At 34.2% G+C, this 19,171-nt stretch overlaps 2 protein-coding genes across 2 annotated transcripts; one reads left to right on the top strand and one right to left on the bottom strand.

Moving 5' to 3' along the window:
* The first annotated feature begins 538 nt into the window (after positions 1–538).
* On the top strand, positions 539–2,729 carry LOC132545368 (dynein light chain 1, cytoplasmic-like). Its single transcript, XM_060209048.1, has 2 exons — positions 539–595; positions 1,973–2,729. The coding sequence occupies exon 2, from the start codon at positions 1,978–1,980 to the stop codon at positions 2,245–2,247; it is 270 nt and encodes an 89-aa protein (XP_060065031.1). The 5' UTR covers positions 539–595; positions 1,973–1,977; the 3' UTR covers positions 2,248–2,729.
* Positions 2,730–3,723: 994 nt separating this feature from the next.
* LOC132545367 (2-methoxy-6-polyprenyl-1,4-benzoquinol methylase, mitochondrial-like) lies at positions 3,724–18,975 on the bottom strand. The gene is made up of 7 exons (XM_060209047.1): positions 18,774–18,975; positions 17,743–17,892; positions 17,119–17,430; positions 16,517–16,623; positions 13,634–13,722; positions 12,601–12,712; positions 3,724–4,897 (listed from the first exon to the last, which is right to left on the bottom strand). The coding sequence occupies exons 1-7, from the start codon at positions 18,973–18,975 to the stop codon at positions 4,796–4,798; spliced, it is 1,074 nt and encodes a 357-aa protein (XP_060065030.1). The 3' UTR covers positions 3,724–4,795.
* Between the last annotated feature and the right edge of the window lie 196 nt (positions 18,976–19,171).

The raw sequence follows: 19,171 nt of genomic DNA, 5'->3' as shown, positions 1-19,171 counted from the left end.
GTTGTTGTGATTAATATATAATCGTAATATAAGTTAACATTAGCGAAGACTTTGTACAATATATAATATATTGAAAATATTAGATGATCTTTTTGAATCACTAGAGGTCTTAAAACACACACGTAAGAATGTGTGCAGGTGTAATCGATGATCACACTTAATGCCAATAAGATCGTAATGTGTTTCAGCAGGCAGTCGTCAAATGATGGATGTGTGAACAGATGATAAAAGCTTCGCAATGGAAAATTTCTAACTATTCAAGTCAGATTGTCATAGCAACGATGCTAGTCTATGTGCTGTCGATAAGCTGGCCTGTTAAAGCTTTCATCAATTTTACCTCATCCGCGTGAAAGAACATGAGCCGCCGTTTGTTGAACGGCTGTTTTCCCGTGAAATATACGGCGCCGTCTGCTAAAACCCAGTGAATTGTGGTTCGATATATGACTCTAAGGAATCTCGTTCATTTCGTCAAATGGTAGAAATGTGTCTAGCCAATGAATGAAATTGAAAGTGCGTCCATGGATGCTTGTGGCAAATGTTGCCATCACTTTTTGCCCTTTCATCATACAGCATTGTGGAAAATCAGCGAAAAAAGGTAAAAATTGTTTCTTTCTCTCACTTTAAGTAACTTTATTTGATACATTTAACTTTTATAACTTTTCTGAAAGCGTCGAAATTATTATCATTTGATGTATCTACACGCAGAACAGCTACAATCAATGTTAAATATGTAAAGCTGTGTCTCGGACACAAAGTGCATAGAGATTACATGTACATCGTTAAGTATTTATGATCGTGCACATGTGTCATGAAGAAATATATTGAATATCTCTGTAGTACCATAAATGCCACTAATTTCAGGGTTTTTTTCGGGCACAAACCCTCGGTTTTTTGTTTGTTTTCTAGATACTTTGTTATACTGTACATATATAACCTTCTTCCCATATATACAAAATATCATAGCTTGCCTTCCGTGTCGGGCCCTTACGTCTGCTGTGGGCCCATGTTTTCAAACTCATTTAAGCTTTACAGGAAATCACAATAACGTAATATATCTAAAACTAGAAACGAAAGACCAGAAATAAAAACAGTATATTAGAGACTAGAAGAAATAAGTGAAAAATAATTGGTTTGAAAGTGATTGAGATTCTAAGTTGGAACAGAATATGCAGTAACGAGTCGTAAAGCTTACCAGGCTTTGTACGACCTAGCGCCCGTTGTAATGATTCAACAGGATGTGCGATCTAAATTTAACCTTCTATTTCCTTGTATATCACTGATATCTTAATTCGTATAGGACAACGTGCATTGCGTAATTGTAGAATTACTACTATTTGTGTGTATGCGTTTGGCACTGTGGTGTTGGGAACGACCATAAGTTATGCAATATTTACGACGAGCAATTTAGAAATACATAATGTTATGTTACAGACATAGATTTTACATTCGCTTATATCTGAATTTGTGGTAAGGCCGAGTTTCACTTGTATTTCTACAAATGAATATATCATTGAATCTGTAGTGACTCACCATGTCATATGAAACGACATTTCTGCTGACATTTTCCAGGAACAAAATTGATCTGATATTCACTGTACATCTTTAATAAATTAAACTCCATTGAGTTGGTCATTTCTTCCGTGACGGACAAGGGGTTCAGCTTTCTTTGTTTTCGCGGAATTCACAGTGATAGATTAAAATTAACACAAAATAATGGACCAAAATCAAAATGTTAAAAAATCACTTTCCAGTTTTCATCAAGTCAATTTATCATGATGTATAATTTCACTAAGTGAAAGAGGCAAATTCCTTCTTAAAGTTCGTGGAAGCCAGAATAAAATCACTCGTACAGAACTCGTCAAAATTCTTTAGGTTTTTTTTGTATCAATAATTCAAATTATGCTGAGTTGGGATATATTGAAAATTGGATGAAATATTATTAATGTCATGTTTCGTCTCCATTTTTGTTTAGGAATCATGGTTGATAGAAAAGCTGTTATCAAGAATGCTGACATGCCAGAAGACATGCAGCAGGAATCGGTCGATATAGCTACACAGGCCCTAGAGAAGTACAACATTGAAAAAGACATCGCCGCTTATATCAAGAAAGAGTTTGACAAAAAGTTCAACCCAACCTGGCACTGCATTGTTGGACGCAACTTCGGGAGCTATGTAACACACGAAACCAAGCATTTCATTTACTTCTACCTTGGACAGGTCGCCATTCTGCTCTTCAAATCTGGTTGAGTGAAAGAAGTTATCGGTAATCAAGATGGCGGTTATTATCTTTTTCCATCCGTTGCAGAGATTATGAATATAGATGCAGTCAGACAGAATCATGTTTTTACTTTTTGTGATAATTGTTCGCCTATTCGATTTGAATGTGTACAGTGTAGCAGTTTGTAGGACTTTCTTTAGCTACAGCTACTAAATATACCAGGAAATAGACGGAACAGTGATTGAAACATTGAAATGTGGTATTCTTTACTTGATGTAGTTCTGATCAGAGTTGTCCTCCCTCTAAACAAAAATGAGCACTTCCGAGACAATGAGACAGCAATGCTATGGTGCTAAGGAAGGGATGACAAGGGTCATTCTTGCCAACTATAAAGCTTTTATATTTATGATTTCTTATAGTTTACTATTAGATTTTATATGTGATATTTGTGAGTGGAACAAATTTATAAAGCCTGCTATATTTGTTGTTAAATAAAATTTACCGTTATATACTTTACAGTCATTATTTATGTGTTCAACAGTACAATATAAAGAAAATGCAGACAATGGGGCTGACCATAGAATGGTACCAATGTTGCTGATTCCTTCACCATTTGGTATCACTGATATGTTACTTAAGGACAAAACAGCTGTATCATATGGTTCCATTTATTACATTGCATATTAGCAATCTCATATTAAAGACAAAATATGCTGTTCTCCCATAATGATATAACAAATTGTTATTGACATTCTACCTCACTCAGTCTGTCATCTTTCCTCCCTGTCTTTGTGTCTCTTCTGCTTTTCCCCAACTGTCTGCCTGTGTCTCTCCTCAGTCTGTCTGTCTATCCCCATTATTTGCCAGTCTCTCCTCTGTCTGTCTATAACTCACTGTCTGCCTGCGTCTCCCATCTGTGTGCCTGTGTCTCCCCTCTGTCTGCCTGTGTCTTCCGTCTGTCTGCCTGTGTCTCCCCTCCGTCTGTCTCTCCCTATCTCTGTCTTTCCTGGTCCCTGAATCTTCTGGTCTCTGTTTATCTCTCCAGTTCTCCATAGCTTTATTTGTCTCTCCAATCTTTGTATTTTCTCAATCTATGTCTGTCTGTCTTCCATCTCTGTCTCTCTTCCTTCCATATGTCTGTTTCTCCCTCTTTCTGTACCTTCCCATCTCTGTCTTTATCCTATTTATATCTTGTGTCTATTTATGTATCCCCCATCTATGTCTCAATTCTGTCTCTTCATCTCTCCCCTCTCTGTCTGTCTCTTTTCTTTGTCTCTCTCCTTTGTTGCTGCCTCCTCTCTCTTTTCTCGGGCTCCCACTCCCAACTCTCTGTTTAGATGTCTGTCCCACTCTGTCTGTCTCTCCCTGACATCTCTCTTTCTATCTCTCTCTCACCTGCATACCTTGTGGTAAACCATGGTCTGAAATTGTTGGCAAATACCACATAAGAATTTACCACAGCATACCATACAACCTATCACACATAATAACACATAATCAGTAGATATATTACAAAGACATCTTTATTACAAAATAACATTTCTTCAATCATTAATATATATTCTAGTAATCTGAACATTATAGCAGGGTTAATCAATTGGCACACTTGAGTGTTAAGGACAAATAAACCATCAAACTTCCAGAGGTTACAATTAGCAAAGTTTAGAGCTAAAGTTATAAACCAGTATCAATATAAATTCTTCATCTATGACAGCTGTGGTATCATCCATACAACCAATCTTTAAAATCCAAAGCTTTCGAATTTCCACGTACTGTTACGCGACATCTACTTCATCTTACAAGGCAAAGAACTTAAGACAATAGGCCCATGGGCCTTAACGGTCATCTGACATAAAATAAAAGATTTCAAATTTTGAACTTGATAAGAAGTTGAAAATGTGTTTTCAAGATGGCGGCCATGTTGGATTTCGGACCAACCCGAAATTAACAAACTTTGGTCAGGATCATGACACGATCATTTCAGGTAAGTTTCAGCTCAATGAGACATGTATAACTTGAGGAGAAGTTGAAAATGTTTATGATGGATGATGGCGGACAAAAGGTGATCGCAATAGGTCATCAGACGCTTCAGTCAGATGACCTAAAAACTAGAGACAAAGAAAACTATTGTATCTTTATCACAATAAGCCTATCCTTCAATAAGCCTACCCATGATTACTTTACATTCAGTAAATTTAATAATCAATGCTATTTCTTGTCCTGTAATAATCCTGACTTTGAGTAAGAAGTGATAGCTTGGATCCATGGCATTATTGTCGGATAAATATAAAAAATCAGATCTTCAGAGATCATATTTGTAATACATTAAGATAAACAATATTTCAACAGTAAAGTTCAATACTCTGGTGATTAACATCAATGTCGCCTCGGTACCAAAACCGTAGAAATAAATAAACGTGTTCAACAATTAAAAAATCCTTACACTGTTTCTGAAACCAAATAATTCCAGTAAAATGTCAGTTGAGAGAAAACATAATCCGCTTGCACAGGATCCACTTCAGACAAACCCCACCTCACTTAGAGTTGACGGAAATCTCTCATTTGTTTACAGAATTCTCAGAGTTTAAATCCTGAATGAATGGCAGCAACACCAAAAGTCAAATTCTCGTAGGACACCATTTTGAACCCAGATTTTCTAATAAGTGTAGCAAATTCTTCCTGAAAAGAGAAAAAAGATAAAAGACATTGTAGAATACCATACACTTATAAAAAAAACACAAAAGAAATGTTACTTATGCATAGTCGTCCCCATCCATCATCCAAGTCTGTGGACATTTAACTCCATCCCTTCTGCCCACTCCCCCAACATCCCTGCACCACCCCTTTTCACCCTATAACTCAAAATTTTAATTTCTTTCTTTGTTTCTTTTTTTAAGTTCTCAACAACATATTATTTGAGATATTCTTCATCATATCTCTTAAATTCATGAACTTTCAGTTGTAATCCTGTTAGGTAACTGAGATTTTTATTTCATGCAGTAAATAAAAAAAGATCTTTCATTTCATTTTCATTTATTCATATATTCCAGTAACTAATTAATTTTGATATAACTATAATTTACATCAAAATTTCATTTAAAGGAAATATAAATTGTGACCAGGACCAGTGAATTGGATTCTAAATGGTGATATCACTAGGCATATGGACATATACATGTATATATAGCGACATATTAAACATCAGAACTAAGAATATTGATAAAGAAAATGATTATCACCGTTCTGAGTTCTGATAGTAAACAAGAAAAACAAACTAAACCTGGTCTGTGAGTGGGTCTAAAAGCTTGTAAACAAAAATTGGCAAGATAAATAAACACCTACATTCGCTATGCTGGCACAAGGGATAGACAGGTGCAGACATGTGGTTTCACCATTTAAATGTAAAACCTGTGATTTTGGCCTCTTACTTGGCCAAAGAATGGCAATACTTACTACCTTATTCTATCTAATAATGGAAACATACCAAAAACACTTAATGTTAATTGTCCCAGAGTTTTCTACTAAAACACAGAATATACATAAATTGATTTAATTATTTCAGTGCTGAAGCAAATGACCCAGTGGTTTTCTGATAAGGATGCAGGATTTTAACTGTGGCCACATATGGTAACCAACTCTGATTTATTCGAATTAATTTAACATTTCTAATTTTTGTTTTCGCTTCAACCAAAAAGAATATTAGCATAACAGATTTTTTTTATCGTATTTAGTATAAAAAGTGCCTTGTCATGTCTTTCTACTCAAAACAAAGAATATTTATTTATCAAAGATTTTTTTTACCATATTCTGTGCGATAATTGTCCCTGCAATCTCCTGGTATAACATCAATTGATACATAATTTATGTTGCTAAGTTTGCATCTGACACATTTATAAAGTGCCTAAATATCTTCACAGATGATCTTATCCAAAGGCACTAATTATCTTGCAGACAAGAAGTACTGATAATTACATTAGCAAACTTAGTACCTGTGATCTTGTCTTGTGTTTGAAAACAAAACACAATCTGTATTTGGTATGATAAATCCCCCTCAATTTTTCTATATTTGTCCTAATGATGGTGCGATCTGTACCTGTCCTTAGTACCTGTGATCTTGTCTTGTGTTTGAAAACAAAACACAATCTGTATTTGGTATGATAAATCCCCCTCAATTTTTCTATATTTGTCCTAATGATGGTGCGATCTGTACCTGTCCTTAGTACCTGTGATCTTGTCTTGTGTTTGAAAACAAAACACAATCTGTATTTGGTATGATAAATCCCCCTCAATTTTTTTATATTTGTCCTAATGATGGTGCGATCTGTTAGGAGAGCTTTAAGCTTAACTTTCTTTCTCCAGATTTTTTCTTTATCATAATATACAGTGATATTTGAAAAATTGTAAAAAGTTATTACACTTTTTCAACTACTCCAATATGGTACAGTTTTCATGCTCTAAAATTAAGCAGTGCCTTTTAAGAATACTAATATAAAGCTCCATTAACGAGTGCAACAATTCTCCTTCAAAAAGTAAAACGGAGAATAAGACCATGGATTCCAGAGTGGAAAGCATGTTCTGCTTCATTGACAACCCCCACTATATGTACATTTCGGTTAATTTCATCTAGTGAGGCACAGTCTCAAATAGGAGTCAGGTTTATGAAATATCAAGCAATAAACAATAGACTACTTGTGATATCCCGAAAATCTGAAGTTGTCTTTTTTTTGGGAAACATAGTTCAGATACTTCATAACTGATGTAACACAGTCAATTTTTATAAATTTTGTGCTGCGTCATCGGTTTTTTTCCGCGTCATCTGCTTAACTACTTGTGCATGTATATATGTTGTGTACACATGTCCGGTTTACCTATGTGACGTTAAACGGTCAATGGCGTTCGCCTCTTATTTAGACCATTTTTACATTGCGCCAATGTAGGGACACAGGAATAGTACTTAGTTATGCCCCACTAGCATCGCTGTAACCCCTGGAAACTGGAGGATGAGCTATTTTCTGGAGGGGGAGTATGTAACCCTGGTAAATACTAGCCGCAATATAACACTCGGCTAGCTCGATTGGTTGAGCGTCAGACTAGTAAGCCAGGGTCCCAGGTTCGATTCCTAGCAGAGGCATAAATAAATAATTACCTCTATTACACTAATACAGTCAGCATAGAAAGGATGTCAGAATACTAAGGGGTTCATATCTGAAATAAAAGCTCAAATACACAGAAGTTTGATAAAACAGGTTTACTGTTGGAGCTCTGTTTCATAAGACCAATATCATGATGAATACTTACAAGGTTTTATAACTTGAGTAGGATAAAGAATTTTGTCTATTATTTACTTTTTTTCATTTTTACTCGAGTAATTTTTTTCAGACATGCATTGTCTGAAAATTTGATGTTGTAAATTAAAATTGTGGAATATGTATTAAACAGATCCTAGACCTATTTAAGTACTTTTATCATCTGAAACAGAATGTCGTTTTTATACAGTAAAAGATTTGCTATGTTGATATGATCTCTGGAGGAAGCTATTCAAGGAGATCACTAAAGCTTTTAATTACAATTTTACTAGCATGTAGCCCCCTTCATGTTGCCAAGACGGAGAAAACTTTTACACTGAGAGAGAGATTAAATTCCACTTGTACCATTGTAAACAAGGCTGGAACAAGGCCAAAAGGGAGCGGTATACTTTCTATATATTCACGAGCACATTCCAATCAAGCCTACGCCAATACATTATATATTTGGCCATCATCAAAGCCGTCAATATCTACATTAAATTTCTTCAAAGTGTTAAAGAAATGTGTGCCGAGTACTTTCTCTGAATCTGATATGATAAAATATTTAATTTTCTGTAACATTTTATCAATGACTGCTTTCAATTTGTTAATATGGTGATCGTGTCTCTTTTGAATTACATGAAAAGATTACAAAGTGCATTTGTATATTTTCATTTTTTGCTTAAATTATTTGTTTGTATAATTTATAAACTGATTGAAAATATTATGATGGTCTATATTCATTTTGGTGACAATTACAAAAACAACAAATAAAAATACTGCTTTAACGACATTTGCCATTTGAAACTTGGTTAATTCAAGGAATGATCGTTATATTCTCAAATGGGAACAAGATTAATAATAACAAAATTATCAATGAATACATTATGTATTTAATATCATATATGACCATGATTTTTTTTCTTTTCAAAAATTTAATATTTTATCCCCGAAAGAAGGTAACTGCAAATGTACATATGGTGGTCGTTATCTTATGCTAGCAGTTTCTGCACATTGAAAGGATTGAACTAAATATGATGGAGTAATTATGATTTCTGTGTCTGTAGTCAAGCTCTAATTTGTTTAATCATTATTTCCCTTTAAGTACTTTCATTTTTCAATAAAAAACTATAAAATTTGAAATAAAACAAACCAAAAAAATTGCTCTTTTGATCTAGTTATCTAAATATTGAGTCACTTTGTTGCAGGCTCAGAGAAAAAAACCTGGTTATTTATCAGAAATGGATATTGAATAGGTTTTTTTTTCTCTTTATTTTGAGACCATAAAGTACTGAACATACAGTATCTTGTCCACAATGTATACCAAACTGCTCGTTTCATTTCAGATTTGTTTTCTCCTCTCTAGAATTAAAAAAAAATCCAAATCCAAATTTTTCATTTCAAATTAATTTTTTCCTCTTGGCCCAATGTTCTTAAATTTGGAACCCTGTCTCCCTTCCTACAAACCACCACACCCATATACAGTAAATCCTTGGATCCTGCTGTCCTATCATCAAGAGCATACCATGTACCTGCATGTACTTTCATACTAAGGGTTTCACTTACAAATGTGAACAGGTGAATAAAATGTGTTAAACAGCAGTAAACAAAGCCTGGTTAACTTAACACATTTTCATATCATACATTTTTCAAAAATACTAAATTCCAACAGGAAAGGTATACCATATAAGATTTCCTGAAATCATCCAAAATCAATATTAGATCAAATGCTTTAAAATCATTTTAATATTTGATGTAAAAATATATATAATGTTAAATATCTATACAGATAACCATGTGATTTACTGGGCTGTGAAGATTATCTACAACATAAGTGAGGCTGTTTTGCAGGTAATTTTAGCTTTAGGCTTTAAGGTGTATAAAGGTAAATGTCAACAATTGTTGTGTGTGAAATATATCTTGTATATTGGACGCCCAGCAACCGCCCAAATCATGTGACGAAAAGGAACGTTACATTAAAGGCACACAGTCATAACACTTGATTTGATTAATGTCTTATTTCAATACATTTGTTATCATTTTCAGTGAATGGAAGTTTACTGGTAATTAATTGTGTTTTAATCCATGTCTGGTAATAAGCCCACTGACATGAAACACTGTTTCAATATAAATGTCAACAAGTTACTGTTGGTTTTCGAGCGACAAGAGCTTTATTGTGATATTGTGAGGGTGTTATAAGAAATCTTACTTACTACATATCAAAAAGGTTGTAGCATTATTTTTGAGGGCTTGAATTAATTACTTTTTCAAGGACTATAACCAAGAAAAAAATTTAAACACTGAAAATAAAATCATTTAGGAAAACAAAGGTCCAGTTCCTGGCTTCTGTAAACAAGAGGGCCATGATCCTTAACCATCATCTTACAATGGATGAATGGATGGACAAACCATAGAATTCAATGATGGAGGTCTGACAAATATTCAGACTGAAAAGTAACAACAAGTCACCTCTTTCTTTTCTTTAAAAACATCCCTCCAAATATTTTTCTCATTTGTGTGAATGAAGCATGAGAAGAAATTCAGACTATTTGTTCTAGATAAGATGTGTTGGATTTTGGACCAAAGCGTACAATTAGATTTTGTCAGGACAATCTCAGGATCACTTCATGCATGTTTGATATCATTGCCGCTCCATGCTAATGTTTCAGGCCAAATTTTGTTGAAATCTTCCAAGGCATTAAGAAGGAGTACTGTTGGAAGCAAAATATTGTCTAATGTCCCCTTTTGGAGTCCTGGCACTTACCCCAAGGTCCCTAGGGGTTGAATCAACTTTCTGAATTTAAGAATTGATCCTCCACCTCCAATAATTTTTCAGACCAAATTTGGTTGAAGTCTGCTACGGAATAGTGTTTTAAAGCAAAAGTTTGAGGATGGTGAATGGCAGACAGCGCATGACAACAGACAATGCACGATAGCAACAAGTCATCTTGACTCTTAGGGTCAGATGACCTAAAAAGGCAATTGAACAATTTTTTATATCAAACTTTTGGCATAATAGTGAAAATTTGTAATCTGGAAAATTAACCTTCACACTACCTCTCACCTTGAACAAAACAGATAGAGCAAGTGCAAAAAGTCACCTTGTCAGTCACCAATACCCTGATTATTGTTTTCTGTATAATTTATCTGTATCTCTGTGAGCGAGTATTTCCTGGTACAAGAGAACTCTTGGCTCAGTACTTAAATCAGTCTGTTGTGATCCGTTATTTTGAACACAAAGATTTTTTTTGTAAACTTTGATTATTGTATAAACAATTGTGAAATAAGTTTTTCCGACTTTTAATTACTCTTTTGGGATGGTTGCAAATACATGAGGGTTTTAATATGGGAAGAAAACAGAGAAAACCCATTTGGTCAGGTTGATGAACCTTTTCACGTCTGTTCCAGGAAACGAACTGCAGATGCCTTGATGAAAAGTGAGTGTGTTACCACTCCACAACCTGGCTATCCTAAACAGCCATAATTCCACCATGATTTTATTCTTGTAAAGGTGATTTGTAGATTTTAACTTAAAGATCAGCTAATGATCATCAGGTAAATTTCAAAGACAAATTAATCTAACAGAACCAGGAAAATTTCATAGTATGAAGCCATTTTTTATTGGATAATTCAAACTCTAGTGTCAGAAAGGAACCATTTGTCCATTCAAGAGGACAAAATATTGGATACATGTGTGAAAACTGTTCAGGAACTAGAAAAAAAAAAAATTCAAGACAAGACAAAAGTATGAAATACTAGAAACATTTTACTACCAAAGGATTTTTCACTCTCACTACACAAGGATTTTTCACTCTCACTACACAAGGATTTTTCACTGCCAAAGTAATTAAAATATTTTCTATGTGTATCATTCAGGGAATGATGTATTTTATTAGAATATATCTATTGTTGAACAAGGAAACATAGCTCCTGGAGATTACGTGCTTTTCCAAGGAAAAAGGATTTTCCAGATAAAAGTAAAAAATATTATAGTTTTACGGTCAGAACAATTTATAAATACACAGCCAACTGTGTGAAAATTGATTTAAAAATCAAGAAATTACAGCTGTACTTTTCCAAAAGATAGAATTCTTTTGCTACATTTTCAATTAAGTCCACTACAGTATATTTTGTATCATTAATCATGATTTACCGATGAAAGAGGATCATGTGTGCAGTGGACTGTGGTACCAAGTTGTTTATTTAGTGTAACAGATGGGAAGTTAATGTAGGAGATTGAGTAATTTTACCAACACAATATCCTGGATACCAAGTTTTTATTTGTGTAACAGATAGAAGAACCGCACTTTAGGTATTTTGTTTATGTTGTTCTATTTTTAAGCCTTTGTGACATAGCTTGTTGTTAATGAACTTGTTTCTCTATATCAAATAACACGGATATGAGTAAGTGGTTTTCAATCTCCGATTTCCAAGAATTTCTCACTATTTTCTCCATTGCCCTGACTGAATTGTGACTGAATAGTTTCACCCACTGTTTGATTTTTTCGTTTGGTTGGTTACAGGTTTTCTATCTCGTTGACTCTTCCGTTGACTAGGCGTTGTCTCATAACAGGTTCATAACAGGATTAAGTGAAAATTGTGAATTTTGAATTTTACAGTTGTAGTTCAGAATTCATGACAATCACTTAATAAATTTCTTATATATTTATGAAATTACAAAAGCAAGACATTGCAGTAATCCTGCGACAAGCCCACGAGGCAAAGAAGATAATGTTCACAGTCCACTGAAACTACGATATACATGGATAGGCTTATTACATGACAAAAGCTGATTTCTAGATAAAAAAAAAGTACAAATGAGTAAATGACTTTGTCCGCAATAAGAAATCTATTGATAATTAATACAGAAAAAATTTTGTTTTTATCATACTTGCCCGAAAATATTGCACCTGACATTTGATCTTTAGTTTTCCCTGAAACCAAATTTTTATGTATCATGTCCCTTTCACATAGTTTGTTAAAGATAAAAAAAACCCAACAAAACAAAAAAAAAAAAAAAAAAATGGGTCCATATACTGAGCATAGTGTGAACACGGCCTGATTTATATAAGTAAAAAAGCGAAAAAAAATATTTACCTGGTTTGGAAACTGTCGAATGCTCTCCACTAAATACTGGTATGACTTCCAATCCCTAGCCAAGACTTGTCCCATTACCGGTATTACTTGGAACGAGTAGTTATCATACACACTGTCAAAACAAACCAGAAATTGTATCACAAGATATTGGCACAATAATTGTTTGAATCAGGCATTTAAAAAAGAAAGCACAAAATATATTCTCATCTTTCTATTTCTAATTAATATCTGTTAATTCAAGTTAAAATCTCCAAGAAGATTTGTCAAAGAAACATTGAGTATGGGTGAAGGTGGGGGTCAGTGGTAGAGTATTGGAGGATTGGGGTCAGTGGTAGGGTATTTGAGGAGTGGGGTCGATGGTAAGGTATTGGAGGAGTGGGGTCAGTGGTAGGGTATTTGAGGAGTGGGGTCGGTGGTAAGGTATTGGAGGGGTGGGGTCAGTGGTAGGGTATTTGAGGAGTGGGGTCGGTGGTAAGGTATTGGAGGAGTGGGGTCAGTGGTAGGGTATTTGAGGAGTGGGGTCGGTGGTAAGGTATTGGAGGAGTGGGGTCAGTGGTAGAGTATTGGAGGAGTGGGGTCGGTGGTAGGGTATTTGAGGAGTGGGGTCTGTGGTAGGGTATTTGAGGAGTGGGGTCTGTGGTAAGGTATTGGAGGAGTGGGGTCAGTGGTAGGGTATTTGAGGAGTGGGGTTGGTGGTAAGGTATTGGAGGAGTGGGGTCAGTGGTAGAGTATTGGAGGAGTGGGGTCAGTGGTAGGGTATTTGAGGAGTGGGGTCTGTGGTAGGGTATTTGAGGAGTGGGGTCTGTGGTAGGGTATTTGAGGAGGGCACTTTAATACTGAGCCTCTATTTGGCAAAATCTAAAATAAATGTTAACATTTAGATAGTGGAATCTGGATAGATTATATATCATTAAGGCTCATTTCTAATTTGTTGTTATATCACTAGATAACAAGGAGTAGTACTGAATAATGCATTTTAGCCCACAATTTTAGGTGTGTAACGAAATATTTCTTTCCATAAAATTTGTCATACCTGCGGAGAAGTGGGTTTGAAACGTGACTAAACTCCAAACACATAAATCGTCCTCCTGGTTTTAAAACTCGATACGCCTCCTCCACCACCTAAAGGTAAATTAATACCATATGTAAGTGAATAGAAAAAACCTAACCAACAAGACTAGGATTAAAACCTGAATTCTCATCAACATATAACAACACTCTTGTCTCCTTGGTAAGTAAATCCTAAACCTCTTCATACAGTAAACTACAACAATAGAACATACAAAAAACACACCTACCTTATATTGATATGTAAATGATACCAAAGTTATACTTGTATTTTCCCATCAACAGATTAATGTCCGATGATAAGCCCACTCACATACATTTCAGTTCAGCAGAAATGCTCATTAGTAGGGTTATGTGATTGTCTTCTAATAAGCCTATCCTCCTAATCTGAGCCAGAGATTAAGTTTAATCCCTGTGTTTGTTGCAGGATAAATTATATACATCACCATGACGTTATCTTTTTCATTTACCATACAAATTAGGTACTAGGTATATGCTTTTTAACAACATGTTAAGAAACCCTTGATATTTCATCATTTGTTTTAGGGAAAACTGTTTTAAATTTGAATATTTGAATTTAAAAAACACACACAAGAGGCCCATGGGCCTTAACGGTCATCTGACTATATAGACCTACATATGAAAGAAGCAAAATAGGCCTAAAATAAATTGCTCAAACTCTACAGCTTACATGTAAAACATTGTTAGTTCATCAAGACAGTTTCTGCAAACTTGAAATCATATTCTTTATACATGCACCACAAAACAGCCATTACTCCACATGTATTGCTTGTTGAAAGCAAGCTACAGCCTATTATCAAGACCCTTGGCCTTTTGGTTATTGAAAAGAAGTTGTTTAAGCATTGCAACACTTTTGACCCCTGTGACCTTATATTCCAATATCAGCACACTGGGCCTTTCAGTTATTGAAAGAAGTTATTTTGACATTTTAACACATTTGATACCTGTGATTTTGAAAGTGGGTCAATGTCATTCATATTAACAAAGATGGTAACCCTACCTCCTAGCATGCTATAGGCCTGATATCATCATCCTTGGCTTTTTCGTTATCGAGAAGAAATTGATATCTGTGACCTTGAAAGTGGGTCACGTAAATTATACTAAAACACTTGGTAGCCCTATTTTTAGCATGCTTCTTGTCCAATATCAGCAACTTAGTCTTTTTGGTATTTGAGAAGAAGTAATTTCAAGATATTAACATATTTGACACATATGACCTTGAAAGCAAGTCAAGGTAAATCATATTAAGAAATTTGGTAGCCCAACATTTTAGCATGCTACTGGCCAAATATCAGCAACCTAGGATTTTGGTAGCTGAGAAGAAGTCATTCAAAGATTTTAACATATTTGACCCCTGTGACCTTTCCAGTGGATCAGTCATTCATATTGAGTAGGTATTGAATAAACTTTCTGAATTTAAGAAGTGATTCCCCACTCTCCATGATGTTTTAGACTAAATTTGGTTGAAATACATTCAAGCATTACGGAAAAAAATCCTTTTGAAGCAAAATCTTGTCTGACTTCCCCATTTAAGACCCTGTTCCTAGGTCCCTTGGGGTCCAGTTAACTTTCGGAATCTATGAAATAATTCTCCAATTTCAATGATGTTTCACACCAAATTTGGTTGAAATCTTTTCAAGCATTAAGAAAGAGTAGAATTTTGATGCAAAACAATGATTTACTATCCCATTTCGGACCCCACTTGCAGGTCCCTAGGGATCAAATCAACTGTCTGAATTTAAGAAATGATAAGCCACCTGCAAAAATGTTTCAGACTAAATTTAGTTGAAATCTACTCAGGCATCTAAAAGGAGTAGTGTTTTGAATCAAAATATTGTCTTATTTCTCCTTTTGGGGCCCTGCCCCTAAGTCCCTAGGGGTCAAACCAAATTTCTAAATTTAAGCAATAATTGCCTTCCCTAATTGATGAACCAGTCCAAAGCTTGTTGAAATCTCACAAGGTAGAAAGGAGGAGTAGGGTTTAAAATCTAATTTCAGCACCTTCCCCTGTGGTGCTCTGTCCCTCGACCCCTAGTGGTCAAATCAAAATTCTAATTTTAAGAACCCTCATCCCTTGATGAATCAGACCCAATGTTGAAGAACACTCGGGTATGAATGAGGTTTTAATGAGAAAGTTTACAGAAGACACACATCACATGACAACAGATTAAGCTTGATGACTATAGGTTATCTTGACCTTTACAGTCAGAGGACATAAAACAAAGAGATGATCACATGAAAAAAACATGAATTAAGGCCGAGATGTTCTGCTGTGATGTTGTTACACAAGGGAGATAACTGCAATCTTCTTGTTGCTCTTGTGTATAAAGGAGACTTGAGATCCCAAAGAGATCTTTGTTGGTTCTTTATTTGTTGGGTCTTTTCACTTTTTTTTGTTCTTACTAATATGTTGTATTTACAGGTGAATTAACCATATTGTGGACAGCAATAAATCAAGGAAACCTGAAAATCTAAATTTGAAAACCTCCATCTACAGCACAAATAAAAAAACTCAAAGGAAACCAACAAACGATGGCAATAACAAACAGTGAACATTCAAGATGACCACATGTCCAACTTTTATTTTGTTAATTGAAAATTGAAAGGGCATTATTCATTTTGAAAAAAAAACCCAGTGATAACAAGAATTGTTTAAGAATGGACATTGGAACAACCATGGATGCAGGATAATTTTAACAAACCACTATTGATGATTGTGGGCTAAAAATCTCAGAAATGAAACTCTTCAGATGACACTTCAAACTGATGCAGTTAAATAGATACACAAATTTTCCATTACAAATGTGAGGTAAATGCTTTGTCTTACCTTGTCTATATGAGTACAGTTACGGATTCCGAATGCGATGGTATAGGCATCAAAAAGGTTGTCCCCAAATGACAGACTCTCAGCATTACCTTGTACCCAAGACAGACCTGGTACAATGAAAAAAAGGTACTGGATATAATATCATCAATTAATAATGAAAGAGAGATCCTTAAAAAATATATATGACTTCCAAGTTATTAATAACAATTATATATGTTCTATTTCTCATATACTGATATATCCTAAAAATGTTAATTCTTGATTTTCTATTAAATTTTCAAGAAATTTTAATAGAACTATTGCCAATTTTATAAATCTTTTTAATAATCTTAATCAGTCAAAGATTCACCCTACTGAATCATATACTTCTACATTTTTCATTTTTTCAAAAATAAGACCATATCCGTTTGATTCATATGATCACTGTAAAATCAAAGGCTTTCATAATCAATATACCTATGTTCTCTGGTCCTTTGAAATAACTTTTCTCATGAGCTAAACTGACCGATTTCCTTAATAAAGATCTAGATAAACATTTACATATTTATACAGATTGATATACATTTTGTATATACCTGCCTTTGGTAGATCAGAATATTTACCTTCTGCTAAACCCATTTCCTTTGCTCTCTCTTTCCCGACCTCCAGCATTTCTTTGTTGATATCACAGACAGTTACGTGGGTTTTTGGTGATGTAACTTTTGATATATCCTCTTCTTCAGAAGAGCTCGAAGAGGAATCAGACTTTGGCAGATCTTGATCTTCTGCATAATGTTCAGGAATACCAAAAGCCTGTGCTGAAATATCCTTTGTTAAATCAAAGTCTGAATCATCATCACTCCATCCTGTGTTTGTTATTCCTTGTTTTTTCTCTAAATATTTTGTGTATTCTAAAAATCTGAAAGCAATATCACCTGTAAAAACAAACAAAATGTCACTACATTTTAAATGTAAATTTACATGTAAAAATAAAGAAAACATTACCATATTTAAGATATTTAGAATGTACTGACATCTTGATCAAAACATGAAAATTAAAACCCAATTTTTATGTCATATTTTTAATCTATAATGGTTAACTAGTTCAATGTTATATTATTCTTGTCAACAGAAAATGCATTAAACTAATATAATACAATACATGTCTCTTGTTATAATCTAAAAACTAGTTAAGCTTGCACTATATGATTCTCAGTTTTGATGTATATATAATATTGTCTCCACACCTGTGCCCCCAGCTACGTCTAGTAGTTGTGTTCCTGGAAGTGGTGCCAATTTGTTTATAAAATTATCCTTCCACACTCGATGGACACCCATACTCATTGTGTCATTCATCAAGTCATAACTGCTAGCAACATTTTTAAACACTTCATAAACTGCAAAAAAAAAAAAAAAAAAAATAAAAAATACATAAATGAACAGCAATGAACAGCTCAGATCAATCATTGACAATACTTTGAGTATCAGAGCTTTCTCTACAGTGAGAAGGTTATTATTCCATATAAATATGAGTCGTGTGTTACAGTGTAAGATCATTCTTAGAAGAAGCAGAACAGGAATCAAGGTTGTATAATATGGGAAGGGGTGAATTTGTTTACACCATCCCTGCCCCCAATATTTGTACCAGGAAAGTAAGAAATAATTAATATCTCAAGAAGAAATAAATTGTAATAAATCTCCAAATTTTTTTTACAAAAATCTATTTAAATATCTTAAAAATTGATATTTTGAAAGAAATAATTTAAATACCAAGATTTTTTAAAATCAATGATTTATTTTTTCAAGGGTGAAAACTTGTACCTCACACTCGATTGTGAAATTTATTATTATCTCATTCCAAATGTCAGATTTTTAATTTCCTTGTACAAGTATCAGGCCAGGGACAGTGTACACAAATTCACCCCCATCTTTATGTCTTGTATTACCTCCACGACAGAAAAAAGTAAAAAGTTGGTTATCTTGATAAGTGGAGGCATAGGATACTATTCAATAGGCTGGTATTTGGTAACACGTACATGTATATAATATTTTTTTAATATATACATTGATTAGTATATGATAAATGTCAATGTCGATTATAACTGAAATCTTTTAATGAACAACAAAACAATCAGATCTGATTAAAGTTGCCAAATCATTTCGTCGGTTAAGAGTACAAAGCTTACATATAACATGTAAATACAAATAATGTTTCTAAAAAATGGAAAAGTGACATTTGAACAGCTGAATGTCAAATTGCATCAGTTACATAACCTACCCCTCTCTTCTTTATCCTGTTCTGGTATTGATTCATAGCCGAAATGTGTCTGTCGGGATTCTGGATCATCTCCTGGTACAGTGTTTCTGTTGACAGAGAAAGATAAATATCGTTTATAATGTTTAACAGGGTGTGCTATCCTCACCCGGCGACAGAAAGCGGCAAGTCGTATGGGCGCCGCCATATTGAATTGAGTGTTCATTACGCTAATTTTGTTATACTTCACAATTGTTTAAGTTATCAATATAAGTCAATAATATTATTGAAATTATACATTTTTTAAATTTTTATCAAGGTAAAAATAACCATTACTTCAACATTTAATATCACTGTTTTATTATTTGTTTTGTTCTCACATTAATGATAAGTGATAACTCCGTATTGGCATTCGGACATCA

The sequence above is a fragment of the Ylistrum balloti genome, unplaced genomic scaffold (assembly GCF_031769215.1).
Source record: "Ylistrum balloti isolate Yb309-2 unplaced genomic scaffold, AGI_CSIRO_Ybal_v1 Utg369844, whole genome shotgun sequence".
NCBI classification, from domain to species: Eukaryota; Metazoa; Mollusca; class Bivalvia; order Pectinida; family Pectinidae; genus Ylistrum; species Ylistrum balloti.
The sequence above is the reverse complement of the archived record's forward strand: the minus strand, read 5'-3'. Positions and strand labels throughout refer to the sequence as shown.